The following is a 21,726-nucleotide window of genomic DNA, read 5'->3' as shown; positions in this document are numbered from 1 at the left end:
ATCAGTTGAATTGATCAATTAATTAATCATTGAAATGAAATGAATTTTTACTTCATTTTTTATTTCAGCAATTGGTTGATAATGTCTGGGATTTTGTCAACAATCAGTTGAATTGATCAATTGATTAATCATTGAAATTAAATGAATTTTTAATTTATTTTTTATTTCAGCAATTTGTTGATAACGTATTGATAATGTCAGTTTTTCAACCACTTCTTTTTGATAAAATATCCAGTTTTTTAAAAATCGGTTGATTAATTATTCAAATAAAATGCATTTTTGATTCATTCTGTGTTCCATCGATTGATTAAAAAAACATTGACAATTTCTGAACTTCAACCTTTTGTTTTTGACAAAAAAAATTTGTCGACAATCAGTTAAATTGATCAGTTGATTAATCATTCAAATGAAATGAATTTTCTGTTTATTCATCATTCCAGCAGTTGGTTGATGGTACATCGATGAAATTGAAAATCAGTCGATTTTTTATACCAATAAAACGGAAATTTTGATTCATTTACGACAAAATATCAAATTTGTCATAATCAACTGAATTGATCATTTGATTAATCATTTAAATAAAATGAATTTTTGATTTATTCTTTTATTCCAGCAATTGATGATATTGCATTGATAATGTTAGTCGCATCTTTATGGTGAAAATATCAAATTGATCAGTAATTAGTTTAATAAATCAGTTGACTTATTATTCCAATAAAATACAAATTTTGATTCAATTTTTTATTATTCCAGCAATTAGTGGATAGTTCATTGATAATATCAGTCCTTCAATCTCTTCTATATGACAAAAATATGAAATTGGAAGATTTATTAAAGTTTTATCCAATGGTGGAGTTTGTTGAAGATGGCACGAAAAATACGGAAATAATGAACAAATATTTCTTAATGCTACAGGACTCGCTACCAAAGGGTAAAACTAAGGAAGATATTGTGTAAGTATAAATAGAGTCATATTTTAGTATTTACCCTGATGTCATGGACTGAATCTCGTTTGTTATCTTTGTGTTTTTTGGCCCATCACCCCTTCCACAAGAAGGGGAAATTCTTCGAGTAATTAAGTTCCTAGGGTTCGTATAACCTTTGGACGATGCAGGTACAAGATTCTCAGATGAGTTTAGCTATGGAAATTCGAAATCTCATATTAATTAAATTTCATCTTCGTTTATTCTCGTGGAATTTCGAGCCCCATTTACAAGAACTGTGTTTTTTATTTGTGTTAATCTGTGTTTGCATGCATGGATTGAAAAGTAATATTTTCGGTTCATAAAAAGACAAATTAAAAAATGTTTTGTATACTTTAAAACAATTTTTATTTCATATTGCATACGAAAAGACACGTACTTTACGGCTACATTCGGTATTCTGGTGACATAGACTTTGGGGCAGTTAAAAATCAAATGAAGATATCGTTTACAGAGAACCGTAAATTTTCGAGATATTCTGTGCGTGTACTTTACTAAGGTATATACTTATGGAATAATTTATAAAAATATGGGTTAAGATCCTTTTGATCATTTAGAAATGTATTTGTTTTGATAAATCAGTTTGATCGCATATTTCTAATAATTTGTGCTACCATTTTTCTGGTTTCTGTTGACTTGTCTCGAAATGCTCTCTATACCAAGGTAATCACGAGAAATTATCCTATCAGTGTGCCCCCTACCACTACCACGATAAATATACTTTTTTTGTGATTTATCTGATTTACTTCTTCTGGTGGATTTTTTTTTATTAACAATCCCTCACTTCTACAGACTTAACCACCAAGGCTTAGAACTTTTTTTTTATTATTGCAACTGAATTCATTCTTGAAACGCCAAGGGCAAAATTCGTGTATATTTCCGCTCTAGTTGTGGATACAGTCAAAATTTTCCGACCGGGAATTGGGATTAGGGCTGTAATGAAGGTAGACCGAAATTGCAAAGGTTCGAGTCTTAAAGGGTAACTTTTATCGCTCTACGGCCATGCCAATCAAAATGAAAAATTTAACCATAAGTAATTCACACTACCTAACCTATAAACATTACACAAATTCCAAAAATCTATTTCTCCATTCTATTGATAGCCTGAGAAATTTTCCTAACCCCATAAGACTTGCGAAATGTTCCTTGGTCACTATACCTGGTAGCTATCGTTCATCAAACCTTGTCTCTCCAATACACTTGGTTTCACTAATCTGAATTCTTTACAATCATATATCATGCGACCCCCACTCCCATCACTCCACACATGGAGCAAAAGGACAATGCTACCCTTGCCTCCTTCTTAACTATCCTATTCTTGCCGTACAAAAGTAGGAGCGAAATGACAGAGGCCCGACCCGAAAGGGGTGTAATGCAAGTTTCTATGCGGAAATTTATCCAGGTTTTTTTTTTCATTTAACTTAAGTAAGTAAAGTCAGTAATCCGATTAACTACGCTTCTTGACAGCTAAGGTCACTGCGTCGGCCCTGCAGTGTTCGATCTCCTGGCTCTATTCGATATACATATTCGATATTCTCTATTCGATATAAATTCTGCATTGTTCGATCTCCTGGCGTCGGCCCTGCAGTGTTCGATCTCCTGGCTCTATTCGATCTCCTATTCGATATACATATTCGATATTCTCAATTCGATATACACTCTGCAGTGTTCTATCTCCTGGCGTTTTCACTGCAGTGTTCGATCTCCTGGCTAACGATTTTCCTGAATAATAGATTTGATTCAAAAGGGTTCTGCTATTACTACCTTTGGAAAAATGTTGCCTTACACTATACAACCCAAAATCAAAACTACAAAAGATGAAAAGGAGGGAGTTGCATGTAATTTTTGGCTTCAAATTCCCAGAACCATTGTTATTCCGTATTGCATTTACTTGCATCATTTATTGCATCCTGTTGTGTTTTTTAGCTTTGCAGTGGCATCCTACCCATACCTTCCCTAGCTATACCCTTGTGAACCAATCCTTTTTTCGACTTTAAAATTTTCCAAATTTAACCTTTAATAAAAGTAATCGGATTAACGACGTTTCTTGACCACGACGGTCCTGTGTCGGTTCTGCATTATGTTGCTTCGGTAACGTTTGATCTCTTCGTCTCATATTACCAAGGTCAAACCCAATGAAAGGGCTCATTACGGATGCATCGTATCGAACCAATGGTCCTAGAATGTCTCGAAACGGCTCATTTGAACAGAAATCACAAATTCTAGTGCCCTTTTTAAGTGACCAAAAATTTTGGAGGGCATCTCCGATCTCCCAGGCCCCTCCAAAGTCGTTCGATCAAAATTTGAAATAGCCATATTGTTCAGCATAGTTGGAAAGCCCAATATCTGTGTCTTAACCTGACCCCCAAAAGCACCTGGGGAAAGGTCTTTAAGTTATTGCTCATTGTTTGGTTGTATTAGTGGTGTCGATAGCTTAGTGTTCTTTTATTTTGTGTATTTTGTTTTCTCTACCTCCGTCTCGCACAAGCTTTGCTTTTTAGGGGAGGTAATAACCATTTTTTGTTTATTATCTGTCTTATGGATAAATCCTTCTCTCTCTCTCATAGGGAAGGAAGTTTTCGGGAGGTGAACTTTTCAGCGGAAGTTACTGAGGGAATTTGCTAGAATTCCTAAGCGACATTCGTTTTATTTGTCTTACGTTCTCTTTGCCGACTTTAAATTTTCACCGAGATTGAATTATCTAGAGGACATTTCCATGGAGGAGGAGCCAAATTTTCTGGTATTATTAGAAAATGATCATAAATAAAATAAAATAAACCATTTATCGGCTTCGCTAAGCAAATCGTTGTGGGAAAAACGCTTCGATCAAGAATCCGAGGAAGGGATTTAGAAGTAATATATTCATTTGCGGTTAGTCCCCCATTAAAAAAAAGTTCCAAAAAAAGCATAATTTTTTTTTTATTTATTTATTTATTTTTTTTATTTCCCTCAAAAAATGAGGAGTAGGCTACAATATAATATAAAGAAAAGACAAATGATAACGCTTACAATAAAAAAATATCAAATATTGATCAAACACTTAAAAAGAGAAAAAAAGATGCAAAAACACTTGCTAAATAATTTAGCCTATAAATCATCAAGAACCAGAACTGTTACTAAAAAACGGAAATAAATTGTGGCCTAAAAGGATAATTTTCGCCTTGTCTTCAAATGTTTTATATTTTTTCTTTAAACAGACTACAGGATCCTTCACCTTAAGCTTTAAAACAATCTCAGTGTTACTAAAAGAAAGGGGGAAACCAATTAAAAATTGCAAAATTTAAAATAAGAAACTTTAATGGGTGAAAGATCAGAAGGTGTGAAATTACGGAAGAGGAGGGACGGGAACAATACGTGAGGCAGAGCAACAGCGCTATACATACGACCAAGGACGTCCCGACGGTAAAGACCCCGAAAACGAATTAAAAGACCAATTGCCTTGCGTAGTTTCATCTGAAGAGGCTGAACCAGGACTGGTTTAAAATCTCCTTTCGAAGCAGCATAAGGTAATTCCAAATAAGTGACTATTGGCGACGATTGGAAAATAACACCATTGCCGCAATCGAGAGTCGCCCTGACATTATCCTCTAAACAATTTTCAACAAAAAATTGATATTTTTCAAAACTGATAGAAAGGCCCAAACCTTTCAAACAATTCATTAAAATATTAAAATTAGAAACAAGACTAGACTTTGACCGGCTTAGAAGGATAATGCCATCAGCATATGCAATGTAAGACAGATTTTGTGATAATGAAACGGAAGAACAGGGAAGAGAATTAAGGGCAGTAGCTAAACATGAATTGAATATATAAGGAGAAATAATTCCTCCTTGTCTTATTCCTCTGCCCACTTGAATTAATTTGGACTGAGATGAAGACGAACTCGGATAAATAAGGATCTTTAATCGAGAATAACAAGAGCAAAGGACTCGAATGACAGCTAGGGGCAGTTCAATCTGGATTAAGGCGAGCAGTGCAGATGCATGAGAAATGTTATCAAAGGCCCCTTTGGTATCAACCAAGAGGGCGTATAGCGGTTGACCAGAAATTTTCGCTTCTTCAATAACTTCGCTGAAAGATGCATGGGCGTGGTCACATCCCAAACCTCTCTTGAAACCAACTTGATTAGAACCAACTTCAAGAATTTCAAGAAGATCCTTCAAACACAACTCAAACACTTTCCCAATCATAGAACCCCTAGTAATTGGCCTCCAGGAACTACAAGATGACAAGTATTTCTTCCCACTCTTAGGAATAGGCGTAACTATGCCAATATAGAATGACGATTGTACTAAACCAGTAATAAGTAAAAGGTTGAAAATGCCAGTAGAGTAATAAGAAAAGAAGAAGGAGCAAGTTTGACTAGATTAGCTAATACGCCATCATGATCCTTAGCCGACTGCGCCTTTAATGTTTTGATTGCTTTACATAATATATCCTCAGATATCCTGTAATCAGTTGAAAAATTCTCCAACCTTTCATCTAATTGCAACACAACACTGTTCTATTATGCGAATCATGTGAAGTCGAAAACTTAGAAAAATAATTTTCCCACTCTTTTAGCGATGCTGCGGAATTAGTATCAGGCATGTTAGTCTGCCTATTGCCTCGGAGAACTTTCCAAAGGAGATTGTTGTTTCTGTCGTTATCAATATTTGAAGAAGCTTCTTCCATGATCAGGTTATTATGACGGCGGAGGTCCGCTTGGAATTCGGCCTTTCTCTTTTTCATTAGCAAAAAAGCTGGATGCGAGTCTCTAGCTTTACCAAGAGCCCGCCATTCCCAATACGCTTGTTTTGCCCCCTTATTAGAATTTACCAAAAATTGGATTGAGGCTCCAAAAAGGTTTCTGCGCGCCCAATCATATTCTATTAGTAGGAAAACCTGCCGCAGCACCATACCTTAAGCAATGGATTAATTCAAAATAAAGACAATTAATAGTCAAAGATGGATTACTGTCCATTGAATCCAAGCTATTAGGAATAAAAACTTTATCAATTAAAGTCCCAACTCTTTCTTGGTAAAGCAGTTTAAAATTTGGATTCCAGTCAACCTGATCAAAAAATTTAGGAAGTTTTTTTACCTGAAAAACGAACTGGGGAAGGACGAGAAGGCAAAGGGGGTAAAAGGAACTGAAATGGCATGTGGTCACTAACGGGGAAATCTTCGATTACAATAACCACAGGCAAAGGATCACTTGGGTTAGAAGAAAAAACATGATTAATATTAATTGTACTACCACTCCAGTGAATATAAGTAAAATCCTGGGACTTCGGTAAAACAGAAAAATTAGGAAGACAAGATGATAAAATTGTACCCCTTTCATTCGCTATGTTTGGATCACAGTTAAAATCACCTAAAATATAAGTACGCAAATTCGGCTGTAAACTAGAGACAAAACGACTAAGATTAAAACAGCATTGAGTAAACGCATCAAAAGAAATATCATCATGGTAATCAGTCGAAAAATAACAATTAGTTAAAACTACGTTTGAAAAACTAGAAGCTTAAAAAATTGGTATCGATTGCTAGAATTGTTGCATTAAGAAACTTGGGTAAAATAGTAGCTAAACCACCGGAGGGACGCCCACCAGTCGGCGTAGCGGGAACAGCAAAAATATCATGCTGAGTAGACAAACTAGAAAGCAGATTCAACGAATGATCAAGGAGGTGCTCTGGCTCTAGCTCTTTTACTTCTCTGGCTCTGGCGTCTACTGAAGGCCACGCAGATCTAAAACTAAGGCCACAAAGTGGTCCATGTTATACGCGACCTAATGTACTTTCATATATCAAGGTTAAAGTGTTGATTGCCAGTTTGTAATTTTTTGAGCTTCGGTTTTTGGTTTTTGTAATTTTTGAACTTTCGGTTTTTGGAAAAGTCTTCGGTTTTTGGCACTAGGTGTCGAACTAGATTACCGCTAAGGTCTAAACTCTGGAATGGTGGGTTCCTTAATTTATTTTTCAATAATTATTTGTTATTATATTTGTTTCAAGTGACATAACAACAAATTTAGTCACTGAAATGATCGTAATACATAAAACGAGCTAACATTGTAGTCTAGTGTGCACTTATAATAATCGAATGTTTTTAGTTTATTTTGTGTTATCTGTAGTCTTGGATAAAATAATTATATTAATCATTATCGGTAATTGGTTTTTGGAATACATTCAAAGTTTAACTTGCACATTTACTATGTTATTTTACTAAGGCCTAATATATTATGTTGTCCAGCTAATTCCCTGTGTATTTGTGTTGCTCGGGAAATAAAGATTAAATAAATTTGTTCAGCATCACACGTACTCACTTATGATTTGTCCGGAGGGGGGGATATGTTTTAGGAGGGAGGTAATTCGGCATTGTATAGTGAGTCTTAATCTGAGGTTTTTAGGTTCACTTAAACAAATTGGACCTTAATTCTAAAACGAAACCCTACAATTCTTTTTTTTTAGAGTTGTTGGAAAAAATTAATATCAGTAATGTTTTTAGACATTACGCAACTGTCATTTATTTCAACACAATTAAATAAAAAAACAAGTTTTTTTAACGGAAAGTAAGGAGCGACATTAAAACTTAGAACGAACAGAAATTACTTTGTATATGAAAGGGGCTGCTTCCTCATCAACGCCACGCTCTTTACGCTAAAGTTTGACTCTTTCTCTTAACTCTATTTTTTAAAACAGCGAGAAACTTTAGCGTAAAGAGCGGGGCGATGATGAGGAAGCAGCCCCTTTCATATACGAAGTAATTTCTGTTCGTTTTAAGTTTTAATGTCGCTCCTTACTTTCCGTTAAAAAACTTGTTTTTTTTATTTAATTTCTGAACGTTTTTGAATCAATGCATGTTTTGATTTTGGCTCTCCGCAGATTTATAATTAAAACGAAATTTGCATATTTTTGGGGGGCTAAATGGCTTTCTCATAGTTTTGATCGAATAATTTTGAGAAAAAAGAGCGGAGGAGAAGACCTAGTTGCCCTCCGTTTTTTGGTTACTTAAAAAGGCAACTAGAACTTTAAATTTTTTATGAATGTTTTTATTAGTAAAAGATATACGTAATTTACAAAATAGCTTACGTAACGAACTTCTGTATTCTCATGTTTTTATTACGTATATGAAAGGGTTCACCCCCTCGTCAGTGCCTCGCTCATTACACTAAAGCTTAAATTTTTTTTCCCAATTTCTTAAGAATGACCCCTGAATCACAAAAGCCGTAGAATAAATAGTTGAAATTACTAAAAATACTTTAGTGTACAGAGCTAGGTATTAGGAGGAGGTGAGCCCATCATATGCATAATAATTCCTGTTCGTTTTTTAGTTTTAATGCTGCTCCTTACTTTCTGTTGAAAAAACTTTTTCATATTTATTTTTTCATTGTTTTTTTTTAATAATACTAGAAAATCCTGCGCTCTCTTTATGAAAATTTTCTCCCCATGACAAATTCCTCCAAGGAAAGTTCCCCCAACATATCCCCCCATCCTCAACCCCCCCCCCACCTAAAATCCCCCTGAAAACGTCTGTACACTTCCAAATAACCATTACTATATATAAGCACTGGTCAAAGTTTGTAACTTGTAGCCCCTCCCACGGGGACTGTGGAGGAGTAAGTCGTCCCCAAAGACATAGTTATTAGTTTTTTGACTACGCTGAATAAAATGGCTATCTCAGAATTTTGATCCGCTTACTTTGGGAAAGATAATTAGCGTGGGTCACTTAAAAAGGGCACTAGAACTTTTTATTTCCGTTAGAATGAGTTCTCTCGCATGATTCTAGGACCACTGGGTCGATACGATCACCCCTGGGAAAAAAAAAAACAAATAAACACGCACCCGTGATCTGCCTTCTGGCAAAAGACATAGAACCTAGACATAGGACATAGACATAGATATAGTTAGACATTAAAACGAAATTTGCATATTAATTTTTTTAGGTTAATGGCTTTCTCATAGTTTTAATCAGAAGATTTAGAGAAGAAGGAGGCCTAGTTGCCCTCCAATTTTTCGATTTCTTTAAAAGGCAACTAGAACTTTTAATTTTTTACGAACGTTTTCATTAGTAAAAAATATACTTAACTTACGAATTAACTTACGTAACGAACTTCTATATTCGTATGTTTTTCTTGCGTATATGAGGGGGTTCACCCCTCGTCGATACCTCGCTCTTTACACTAAAGCTTAAATTTTGTCTTAATTCCTTAAGAATGACCTCTGAATCACAAAGGCCGTAGAATAAATAGTTGAAACTACTAAAAATACTTTAGCGTAAAGAGTGAGGTGTTACGAGGAGGTAAACCCCTCATACGCGTAATAATTTCTGTTTGTTTCAAGTTTTGATGCTTCTCCTGACTTTCAGTAGACAAACTTTTATCATATTAATTTTTTCATTACTTTTTCAAATAATGCTAGAAATCCCGTGTCTCCTTCATCGAAATTCTGTTCCCCCATGAGAAGTTCCTCCGCGGAAATATCCTACCACATAACCCCCCCCCCCCCTCCCCCCCACCTCTCTCCCCTAAACCCAAAAAATCCCCCTGAAAACGTCTGTACACTTCCCAGGAACCATTACTATATGTAAACACAGGTCAAAGTTTGTAACTTGCAGCCCCTCCCACGGGGATTGCAGGGGAGGAAGTCGTCCCCAAAGACATGGTTTTTGTTAATAGATAAGTCTGTTTATTACCCGTCCATGCGTCATTCCTAGGGCAGTAGAACTAAGGTAGATAATCATAGAGCTAAGATAGTCATATAATCGATAGTTTTCCAAGTGTTTGGTTAAATGGCACAGGTAAACGGTGGGAGCAAGTATGCCTCTCTTATTGGACCAATACTTGTTTGTTAACTTTTAGCAAGGCATGCCCGCCTAGAGTTTCGAACTAAATTACTAAATTCGAACTGAAGATGTCGAACTAAATTACCGCTAAGGAATAGAGCTAAACTTCTACCAGATCACGATTATTTTCACTATATTTTTCGCTCATAAGATTTTTCTTTCTTTGATGTAACGTAGCCTACTCATAAATTTTTCGAAAATTCAATATTGACCTTGCCACCAGTATGGCCTTAAATGCAGTGCGCCCTCAAATGTGTTGAAAAAAAAACAAAGAGAGATAAGATTCAGTGAAAAGACAACTAACCAGACAAAAGACGAAAAGAGAAAAGATGAGAAAAGACGAAACTCTTCGAAAGAAAAAAACTCTTTATGCTAATGTGTGACTCTTTCTCTTAACTCTACTTCTTAAAACAGTAAAGAACGTTAGCGTCAAGAGCGGGGCGTTGAAGAGGAAAAGCCCCTCCCATAAACGTAGTAATTTCTGTTCGTTTTGAGTTTTAATGCCGCTCCTTACTTTTATTTAAAAAACTTGTTTTTTTTATTTAATTTCTGGACGTTTTTTAATTAATGCATGTTTTGGTCTTGGCTCTCCACACATAAATAATTAAAACGAAATTCGCATATTAATTTTTTTTTGGCTAAATGGCTTTCTCATAGTTTTAATCAGAAGATTTTGAGAAAAAAACAGCGAGGGAGGAAGCCTAGTTGCCCTCCAATTTTTTGATTACTTGAAAAGGCAACTAGAACTTTTAATTTTTTACGAACATTTTCATTAGTAAAAAATATACGTAATTTACGAATTAACTTACGTAACGAACTTCTATGTTCGTATGTTTTTCTTGCGTATATGAGGGGGTTCACCCCTCGTCGATACCTCGCTCTTTACACTAAAGCTTGAATTTTGTCTCAATTCCTTAAGAATGACCTCTGAATCACAAAGGCCGTAGAATAAATAGTTGAAATTACTAAAAATACTTTAGCGTAAAGAGCGAGGTATTACGAGGAGGTAAACCCCTCATATGTGTAATAATTTCTGCTCGTTTGAAGTTTTAATGCTGCTCCTCGCTTTCAGTAGAAAAAAACTTTTCATATTTATTTTTTCATTGTTTTCTTAAATAATGCTAGAAAATTCTGTGCCCCCTTCATTGAAAGTAACTTCCCCCATGAGGTTTTTCTTTGGAAATTTTCTCCCACGTAGCCCCTCCCCCCACCTCAACTCTCCCTTCCCAAACCAAAAAAATCCCCTCGAAGACGTTCGTACACTTCCCAGTAACCATTACTATATGTAAACACAGGTCAAACTTTGTAACTTGCAACCCCTACCACGGGGACTGCGGGGGAGTAAGTTGTCCCCAAAGACATTTTTATTAAATTTTTCGACTATGGTGAATAAAATGGCTATCTCGGAATTTTGATCTGGTGACTTTGGGGAAAAAATGAGCGTGGGAGGGGGCCTAGGTGCCCTAAAATATTTTGCTGACTTAAAAAGGGCACTAGAACTTTTAATTTCCGTTAGAATGAGCCCTCTCGCGACATTCTAGTGCCACTGGGCCGATACGATCATCCCTGGGAAAAAAACAATAAAAAAAACAAAAAAAAACAAATAAACACGCATCCGTGATTTGTCTTCTGGCAAAAAATGCCATATTTTTTGCCAGAAAAATTTCTGGCAAATTTTCTCAGGCTCGTAACTTTTGATAGGGTTGACTAATCTTGATGAAAGCTATATATTTAAAATCAGCATTAAAATACGATTTTTTTTTTATGTAACTATGGGTATCAAAATTCCATTTTTTAGAGTTTCGGTTACTATTGAGCCGGGTCGCTCCTGACTACAGTTCGTTACCACGAACTGTTTAATACATTTGTCGCAACTGATCCACGTTGATCACAGAAGCTATCAGAGTTACTTCGATGGGAATATCAAAGCAACTTTTGTTATTGCTTGCCAGTTCGCCCTAAGAACTTCCATTAAATGTGTTGGAAATAGATAAAATATTGGCAGTTTGGCACAAGTAAGTTTGGGGTGTCAGTATTTGGCTTTGGTAATGGTTCTTCGCTATTGGTTAATATCCGTTAAAATTGCAGAGGAATCCGAGGAAAGGATTTGTAAATATTACATTGGCTTTACAGCCAGTTGACTCTGTATTTTTTAACAACTCCTCATCTTCGAAAATGACGACGGTATAAGAAGGGATTTTAATAATATATATATATATATATATATATATATATATATATATATATATATATATATATATATATATATATATACTGACTTTATCGGTTGAACCTTGTCCTTTCCAATAGTTGGCATCGTTACGGATTAAAGCTTACAATATCGTTTGATAGAGCCTGATTAGTACTATGTATATATGTAGTCACTACGAAACTATGTCATTGGGGTGCAATTTATTTAAAATCACAGAGTAACCGCAGAGAGACAAACTTCCTTACCCTCAAATTTATTAGAAACAAAGAAAGTATCGACTAATTGATTGTCATAGCCTAAAATGCAAATTAGGAACCAATATAGGTACATCAAATCAAAAACTATCGAACCCCTTATCGACAAATGTGATAGCAGCTGAATGATACTTTTAGTTTTCTAACGTATCTTAGACGTTTAGTCCAAATTCCCTCTTTCAGTGTGTACATTTACCCCTCTGAACCCCTCAAAACTTTAACTAGGATATTTCATGAAAGAGCTCCTTACTTGCAATATAATCTTACCGAACCTAGTTGCTTCTATAAAGCTACCCGTCACTTTTCCTAATTACACTAATATAGCTAGACGTTGCTAAAATTAAAAAAAAGGTACAGTAGTCAGTAAAAGTACAAAACCCCTCGTCTTTGAAGACGGCTGGGGCTAACAACCAGTCCTTACTTAATACTCCCTTAATTATCATTAAATTCTGTTTCCCGAATGAATTGGGTCAAATAAAAGGTAAACTAATTTGATAAGTTTCTAACCTCCTAACCTAGAGGGTAACTGTCTTTGAACAACCAGTTGCTATGTGCGTATCCCTCTCCGTAGCGGACAGGAAACTAGATTTTTCGTACCCCCAAATGTATCGGAAGTAAATAATAGGTGCACCAACTAGTAGAAGATCCTAACCCCTCTTCGCAAAGATAACTATGGTATAATAGCCAATTAATACTTACAAGTCAGTTTAAACCAAATTTTCAGAAAGTTCAAACCATTTTTTTCTTTTTCTTATGTGTACAGCAACTCTGAAGTAATCAATCCCTCAAAGTTTTTAATGTGTTGTATCGGATGAACGAATTTTATACGAAAAAAACTAATATCATATACTTTGATCAGTCAAGGACCATTAATCAGCGTTGAAAAAAAAAATCTGTCTGTCTTGGCTCCAGAATTGATTTTCTTGTCACGGCACAACTTTCTAATAGCACCACTTTAGGGGTAGCTCCAATTTGTTTCATTAATAAGGCGGGGTGTACTAGGTATATTCCCTCGGAAAATTCCCCGCCCCCGCAGAAAATTCCTCCCTGAAAGTTCACCCTTGGAAAGTTCTTTTTCCCTCTCAGAGAACCCCTCCTAGAAAAATTCATCTACGACCTAATTGGGCAGCCACTGAGAAAGCATGGCAGATAGAAATAATGAAGAAAGGAAGGAATTTTGGGATATTCTACTTATAGTCCAAAGCATAGGCAGAATATATGGTAAAGAATATCCTATAGTATATATTTTTACATTTTATTTTAATTCCTTTGTTGTAGGCCTACTTGGGGGGTTGAGGTATCATAGATAAATATGATAGGTGAGAAAAGGGTTAAAGAAAATTATTTGAAAATTTCAAATGAGTGACAATTGTAGAATAGTTGTCCTAAGGTGGAAGCTGATAGAGATAACAGGCTGGGAATAAGAAGTACGAGTAATTATTTCCTGTGAACTTGATCCGGTACTGAACAGAGACGTCACTTGCCAAAATGTGGGGGAGGGAGGTATTAATATATTTTAATAACTGACTTGTTATTTTTAACGAATGATTTGGATAATATTACTAGTAAAATTACTTCATTTTTTGTTCTTTATAGACTAAGACTGATCGTTTTTTTACTGATTTTACTTCGTGTATTTCCATTGGCCTATTTACCCTAATAAAAATAAATAACCAGATAAATACTGGTGCTCTGTGCAGCTATTTTACCGAGGGGAATCTTTATCCGACTGTCTGAGAACATTGTGGAGAGGGATCCTGATCCCCCTATACGTGATGTCCCTGCCAGTAACTATAGCATACGATACCAGTTTACCCCTTGTAACCGAGAAAGCGTCCACTGGAGTGTATCAGAAGCTAATCCTGTCTGAAGTACATTTAAGGTTTATATATATATATATATATATATATATATATATATATATATATATATATATATATATATATATATATATATATATATATATATATATATATATATATACTAGCTGTTGGGGTGGCGCTTCGCGCCGCCCCAACACCTAGTTGGTGGGGGCGCTTCGCGCCCCCCCCCCCAAGCCCCCCCGCGCGCGTAAGTCGTTACGCGCCATATTAGTTACGCGCCATTGTAGTTGTGTCCCTATGTCCCACCTGTGAATATAGATAGATATATATATATATATATATATATATATATATATATATATATATATATATATATATATATATATATATATACATATATATATATATGTTTTTAACTACGTAAAACTTGCGAATATACAACATTCTTTGCTGTCCCATTGTCTGTGCATATAAATAGATTGTCAGGTTTACCGACTCTTGAACATGCAACATATAATGGTCCATGGGAAAACAATCCGTATTCAGATCTATACCTCATGATTCTAATGATTGCCCTTGAGCTTTGTTGATGGTGATTGCTAATCGACCATTCCCTGAGTCGCCATCGTCATTTATATATCCCCCTGTGCACCCCGGCGTCCCCTTTGCAGTTATGTCCCTGTGTCCCGGTCGTCATTTATATTCCCTGTGTTCCGGTCGTCATTTGTGTCCCGGTGTTCCAGTCTGTGATTTCTCTTTGAGTGTCCCGGGCGTCATTTATATTCCTTGTGTCCCGGTGTCCCGGTCGTCATTTATATCCCCCTGTGCCCCCCGGCGTCCCCATTGTAGTTGTGTCCCTGTGTCCCGGTCGTCATTTATATTCCCTGTGTCCGGGTCGTCATTTGTATCCCGGTGTCCCGGTCTGTATATACATTCGTTTTTTAGTTTTGTTTTTCTCCTTTATTTTTTTCCTTTTTTCTTTTTTAGTTTATTTAGATTTTTAGATTTTTTAGTTTTTTTTATTAGTTTTTAGTTTTTTTGTAGTTTTTACCATTTTTTTAGTTTTTTTAGTTTTTTTTTTTACTTATGTCCTGGTCGTCATTTATACTCCCTGTGTCCCGGTCGTCATTTGTGTCTCGGTGCTTTGTTGATTGCTAATTTATATTATATTTATATTTATATTTTTTATATTTATTAATATTTTTTTAGTTTTCTTTTTCTCTTATTTTTCAGTTTTTTCCTTTTTTTTAGTTTTTTCTTTTTTAGTTTTTAGTTTTTTTTTGTTTTTTACCTTTTTTTAGTTTTTTTAGTTTTTTTAGTTTTTTAGCTTTTTTAGTTTTTTTATTAGTTTTTAGTTTTTTTTTAGTTTTTGCCTTTTTTTAGTTTTTTTAGTTTTTTTTTAGTTTTTAGTTTTTTACCTTTTTTTAGTTTTTTTTTAGTTTTTTAGCTTTTTTAGTTTTTTTTTCTTTTTAGTTTTTTTGTAGTTTTTACCTTTTTTAGTTTTTTTTCTTCTTTTGTATTAGTGTGAAATAATTCAGACGTCATATGCGGACAAACACGACGTCACTCGACAGACAGACAGACAGACATAACCCACAAACAACTTATTTTTATATATATTTATTCATATTTTTTTAGTTTTCTTTTTCTCTTTTATTTTTCAGTTTTTTCCTTTTTTTTAGTTTTTTTCTTTTTTAGTTTTTAGTTTTTTTTAGTTTTTACCTTTTTTTATTTTTTTTTAGTTTTTTTAGTTTTTTAGCTTTTTTAGTTTTTTTATTAGTTTTTATTTTTTTTTGTAGTTTTTGCCTTTTTTTATTTTTTTCAGTTTTTTTTAGTTATTAGATTTTTACCTTTTTTTTAGTTTTTTTTAGTTTTTTAGCTTTTTTAGTTTTTTTTTCTTTTTAGTTTTTTTTTGTAGTTTTTACCTTTTTTAGTTTTTTTCTTCTTTTGTATTAGTGTGAAATAATTCAGACGTCATATGCGAACAAACATGACGTCACCTGATCCACAGATCCACACACAGACAACTTATTTTTATATATATAGATATAATTAATTTAAGTTCAGTAACATGGAGTCAAGTTCCAAGTCAGAATCAGGAAAATGTAAGATGAATAGAACTATTTTCAATAAGCAAGCAGATTAATCTCTTTGATCTGAATATTACCCTGCTATGATCACTCAGCCCCCAGCCCCCCTTCCCTCTAAAAAACAAAAAAAAACACGAAAACAGGAATCAAAGACAATAAAATATGTAAATTAGACCTATAAGATCAATTTAAAATAAAAAAAACTTTTTAAAGTGAAAGTAAGGACCAGTATTAAAACTTAAAAATAAACAGAAATTACTTTATATACAAAGGAAGCTGCTCCCTCCTCAACACCTCGGTTGTTATGCTAAAGCTGTTTAGTTTTATCAAAAAGCTTTTTATTGCATCATATGTTTAAATATATTGCATATAAATAGGAAATAGGAAATATTGCCACGTAAAATTGCTGAAAACAAAGCTCCTGGTAGCACTTGCTACCCCGCCCAAGGAATTTCCTTGCGGACACATAATGCCTCGTCTTGTCTCTCTGTGCCAATAGACCCGTAAATTAATATTTTATGCTTTATAGAAAAATATTAGCGTAATAGGAGGAGCAGTAGTACCTCCTCCCACCCTAGCGCCAATAATAAAGGCGTAGACGAGAAAAATTCCCGATAATCAAGAGGAAATAGATGTTGATTTCCACCTCCTCTCCTTCCCTAGAACTCATTCTATATTTATCCGATACCTGGATGAGAGTTAGGATAATTGGACATTAGAATAAACTCTTTGAGGTACCTCCCCCTCATTTAGAAAATAGCCCACTGCCCTTCCTACATAATAGCTGGAGGAATTTCACTAGTATAGGGGCTTTGTATAGAATTTTATGGAATATGAAACAAATCAGTTCAGTTAAATAAAGCCTTAAAATAAGTGTCAGAAACATTTTCCTGCAATAAGAAGGGAGGTATCACCCCACATCACCCTTATTTATGCTTGGTATAAACAAATGGAGATGAGGGATTAATTTCTAAGTCACTATCCCCCATACCCTTTCCTGTATTTATCTGAAAGATAATGGAGATTTAGATAATTTTCCCATTGAAATGCGCTGTTTTAGGTATCTGGCACCCCCACCCTGCCTATACAATAACCCACCGCCCCTCCTTCATAATAGCTGATATGTAATCGTACTTTTTTTCTTCATCGTTCGCTTTATTTGTCTTATTTTGCCTTTGGCTACTCCATTTTACATTTGGCAAGGATTTTCCAAGGGTTTTTTAGGGGGAGTTTTCTGGAGGGGGGGATATGCTGGAACCTTGGCCAGGTAACCTCGCATATCTTAAGTGTTTCTCGATTTTTAGTTCAACTTTGGTTTTGGAACTGCTGCCAGCCTGCTTTCCACCCTCCCTAAACAATACCCACCACCTCTCCTTCATAATAGCTGATGTGTAATAGTACTCTTTTCTTCATCGTTCGTTTTATTTGTCTTATTTTGCCTTTGGCTACTCGATTTTACATTTGGCAATGTTTCTCCAGGGGGAATTTTTGGGGAGAATCTTCTGGGTGGGAATACGCTGGAACCTTAGCCAGGTAACCTCGTACATCTTGAGTATTTCCCGATTTTTAGCTCAACTTTGAATTGGGACTGTTGCCAGTCTGCTATAATGGAGCTTTCCACCCTTTCTAAACAATAACCCACCGCTCCTCCTTCATAATAGCTGATGTGCAATCATACTCTTTTCTTCATCATTCTTTTTATTTGTCTGATTTTTCCTTTGGCTACTCCATTTCACATTTGGTGATGATTTTCTAAAGGGAATTTTTTTGGGGGAATCTTCTGGGTGGGGAAACGCCGGAACCTTGGGTAGGCAACCTTGCACATCTTAGGTATTCCCCTGTTTTAGTTCTACTTTGGTTTTGGAACTGCTTCCAGCCTGCTATAACGGAGCTTTCCAGTCGAAAAGAGACGAATGGCTTGATTGGAATAAAGCTCGGCTGTATAACTTCAGATAGTCCTCTCCAGCAAGGACTATAAAACTCCAAGACTATAAAACTCGGCCTGAGGTCCAAGTTTTCGATAAAGAATCAGACTTTTAGACCCTTGCCACTTTCTAGTAATAAGCCACAACCCGCGAAAAAAAAGGACACAACCTAAGTGGGTCTCCCGCAACACAGTTAGAAGAAACTCTTGCCACGATAATATTGTAACAAAAAAACTATCTTGTAAGAGATATGAATTAGTCAACGCTATGATATTTCAAGCTGCTTTACAGTTAGTACATTTTACTTAACTGCAGCTGAAATTTTCATCTAATTCATCTTGTCTTGTAATGTATGAAGTCATTTTGATTTTTTAAAATCTTAATTTATTCCGTTTAGCTGCAAGTTTCTCTATTGCATCTCAAAATGTTGCTGATTTCAGTTTCCTTGCAAGACGACTCCCTTTCTCTCTTTTTTTTCTTTCCCTTTTTATTATGTCTGAGTGGGTGAGAGATGGGGTCTTAGGAAAAATTTTTCCAAAGCGGGAGCCCAATATCTTCTACCTTCGTGCAAGCTCGCCATCCATATTGATCTTGAGCACTTCCTTGGTATGACCTCGGGAAGTTCCTGAGTCAACCTAAAACTTAATCTGATTCCTCTTATGTATTTATAAAATCTTTTGTCTTTTTTCCCGGTTTTAATTCACTCTATTTTGATGCAAGTTCCTCGATGACAATTCTAACTGTTATAGATTTTGGCTCTTTCTCTCTTTTCTGTTTTTCATTCCCTCTTTTTTTGTTTATTAAGATTGAAGGTGGGGAATCTAAAAAAAAAATCAGAGAAGGTTTTCGGGCAAATTGCTCCTAAGGGAAGCCCTGCCTCATTCTCCCACTTTTACGCAAGCTCCCCGTCCATAATAATCTCGATCATCTCTCTTGGAATGACCTGGAAAGTCCCCGTATCAACTGAAAATTTCAACCAATTCTTCTAGTTGTGTATTTTCTGAAAGCTTTTCTGTTGCTGACTTCGGTTCCCTTGTAATTCTCTTTCACTCCCTTCCGTATCTATTTCCCTTTTTCACTAATTAATTCTGAAGGGGGACTAGGAAATACTGAGGGGGTCTTTGGACAAGCTTGTTTTAGGGGTACCGCTTCCTCCTACCTCAGTGAAAGCTCCCAGCCATATTAACCTCAAGCACCTCTCTTTGAATAACCTTGTAAGTTTCTCGGGTCAACTAGGACTTTCATGTGAGTCTTCTTATTTGGGTTTCTCTGAAATAATTTAGCTTTTTTAGAATCTTGGTTATCTCTCCTCTTTCAAGTTTCTCTATCAAACAGTTCGTGGTAACGAACTGTAGTAAGGAGCGATCCGGCTCAATAGTAACCAAAACTCTAAAAAAATTGAATTTTGATATCAATAGCTACATAAAAAGAATCACATTTTAATGCTGATTTTAAATATATAAGTTTCATCAAGTTTAGTCTTAGCCATCAAAAGTTACGAGCCTGAGAAAATTTGCCTTATTTAGGAAAATAGGGGGAAACACCCCCTAAAAGTCGTAGGATCTTAACGAAAATGACACCATCAGATTCAACGTATCAGAGAACTCTACTGTAGAAGTTTCAAGCTCCTATCTACAAAAATGTGGAATTTTGCATTTTTTGCCAGAAGACAAATTACGGGTGCGTGTTTTTTTTTGTGTTTTTTTTTTTTTTTTTCCAGGGGTCATCGTATCGACCAAGTAGTCCTAGAATGTCGCAAGAGGGCTCATTCTAACGGAAATGAAAAGTTCTAGTGCCCTTTTTAAGTGACCAAAAAAATTGGAGGGCATCTAGGCCCCCTCCCACGCTCATTTTTTTCCCAAAGTCAACGGATCAAAATTTTGAGATAGGCATTTTGTTTAGCATAGTCGAAAATCATAATAACTATGTATTTGGGGATGACGTACTCCCCCACAGTCCCTGGGGGAGGGGCTGCAAGTTACAAATTTCAAACAGTGTTTACATATAATAATGGTTATTGGGAAGTGTACAGACGTTTTCATGGGAATTTTTTTGGTTTTGGGGGTAGGGTTGAGGGAGGGGGCTATGTGGGAGGATCTTTCCTTGGAGAAATATGCCATGGGGGAAAAAAATTCAATGAAAAGGGCGCAGGACGAATCTGGTCACGTTAGAAAAAAACGTCAAATTAAGAGCTTAATATACAATGCTGGGTGTTCGGAGCCTCTCTATTATGGAGTATAATTTGAAAATAACACAACTATACGAGCGATAAAACATATATACCACAACCATAACTCAACTAACGAAAGAACTGCTAAGAGATAACACAACTATAAAGCGAAAACAGGTGAAAACTAACGGGAAAATAAACGAACTAAGAGGTGGAAGGGGCCCAGAGAAAAAATATAATCCTTTTTCAATTTTGAGCCTAACTTCCGCAAAGGAGTAATAATGTCAGAAGCCCCGAAATACCGAATTATTTTCTTTTCAAACAGTTCGTGGTAAGGAACTGTAGTAAGGGGCGACCCGGCTCAATAGTAAACGGAACTCTAAAAAACGGAATTTTGATGCTAAAAGATACATCAAAAGAATCGAATTTTTACGCTTATTCTAAATATATAAGTTTCAATTAATTTAGTCTTTGTCATCAAAAGTTACGAGCCTGAGAAAATTTGCCCTATTTTGGAAAAAAGGGGAAACATCCCCTAAAAGTCATAGAATCTTAACGAAAATCACACTATCGCATTCGGTATATCAGAGAACTCTATAGCAAAAATTTCAAGCTCCTATCTAAAAAAATGTGGAATTTTGTATTTTTTGCCAGAAGACAAATCATGGGTGCGTGTTTATTTGTTTGTTTGTGTTTTTTTGTTTTTTTCCCAGGGGTCATCTTATCGACCAAGTGGTCCTAGAATGTCGCGAGAGGGCTCATTATAACGGAAATGAAAAGTTCTAGTGCCCTTTTTAAGTTACCAAAAAAATTGAAGGGCAAATAGGCCCCCTCCCACGCTCATTTTTTCCAAAAGTCAACAGATTAAAATTTTAAGATAGCCATTTTGTTCAGCATAGTCGAAAACCATAATAACTATGTCTTTGGGAATGACTTACTCCCCCACAATCCCTGAGGGAGGGGCTGCAAGTTACAAATTTTGACCAGTGTTTACATATAGTAATGGTTATTGGGAAGTGTACAGACGTTTTCATGGGGATTTTTTGGTTTGGGGGGTGGGGTTGATGGGAGAGGGCTTTGTGGGAGGATCTTTCCTTTGAGGAATTTGTCATGGGGGAATAAAAATTCAATGAAAAGGGCGCAGGATTTTCTAGCATTACTATAAAAAAAAACTATGAAAAAATAAACATGAAAACGTTTTTTCAAATGAAAGTAAGGAATAGCTTTGAAATTTAAAACGAACAGAGATTATTACGCATATGAGGGGTTCTAAAAATACTTTAGCATAAAGAGCGAGGTATTTAGGAGGAGATAAATGCCTCGCTCTTTATGCTAAAATATTTTTTAGTGATTTCAACTATTTATTCTACGGCCTTTTTGATTCAGGGGTCATTCTTAAAGAATTGGGACAAAACTATAAAAATATAAGAATATAAAAGTTTGT

At 35.4% G+C, this 21,726-nt stretch overlaps 1 protein-coding gene across 1 annotated transcript in view; it reads left to right on the top strand.

Annotated features, from left to right (window-relative positions):
* Positions 1 to 21,726, top strand: part of LOC136037409 (prostaglandin E synthase 2-like) — an 87,392-nt gene that overhangs the window by 19,144 nt on the left and 46,522 nt on the right. The window contains exon 4 of the mRNA XM_065720163.1: positions 754 to 953. Coding sequence (XP_065576235.1) covers positions 754 to 953 — 200 coding nt within the window. The remainder of the gene's footprint in view (positions 1 to 753; positions 954 to 21,726) is intronic.

This window comes from Artemia franciscana, chromosome 16 (genome assembly GCF_032884065.1).
Source record: "Artemia franciscana chromosome 16, ASM3288406v1, whole genome shotgun sequence".
NCBI classification, from domain to species: domain Eukaryota; kingdom Metazoa; phylum Arthropoda; class Branchiopoda; order Anostraca; family Artemiidae; genus Artemia; species Artemia franciscana.
Note: the sequence above shows the minus strand (reverse complement) of the source record. Positions and strands in the feature narration are given on the sequence as shown.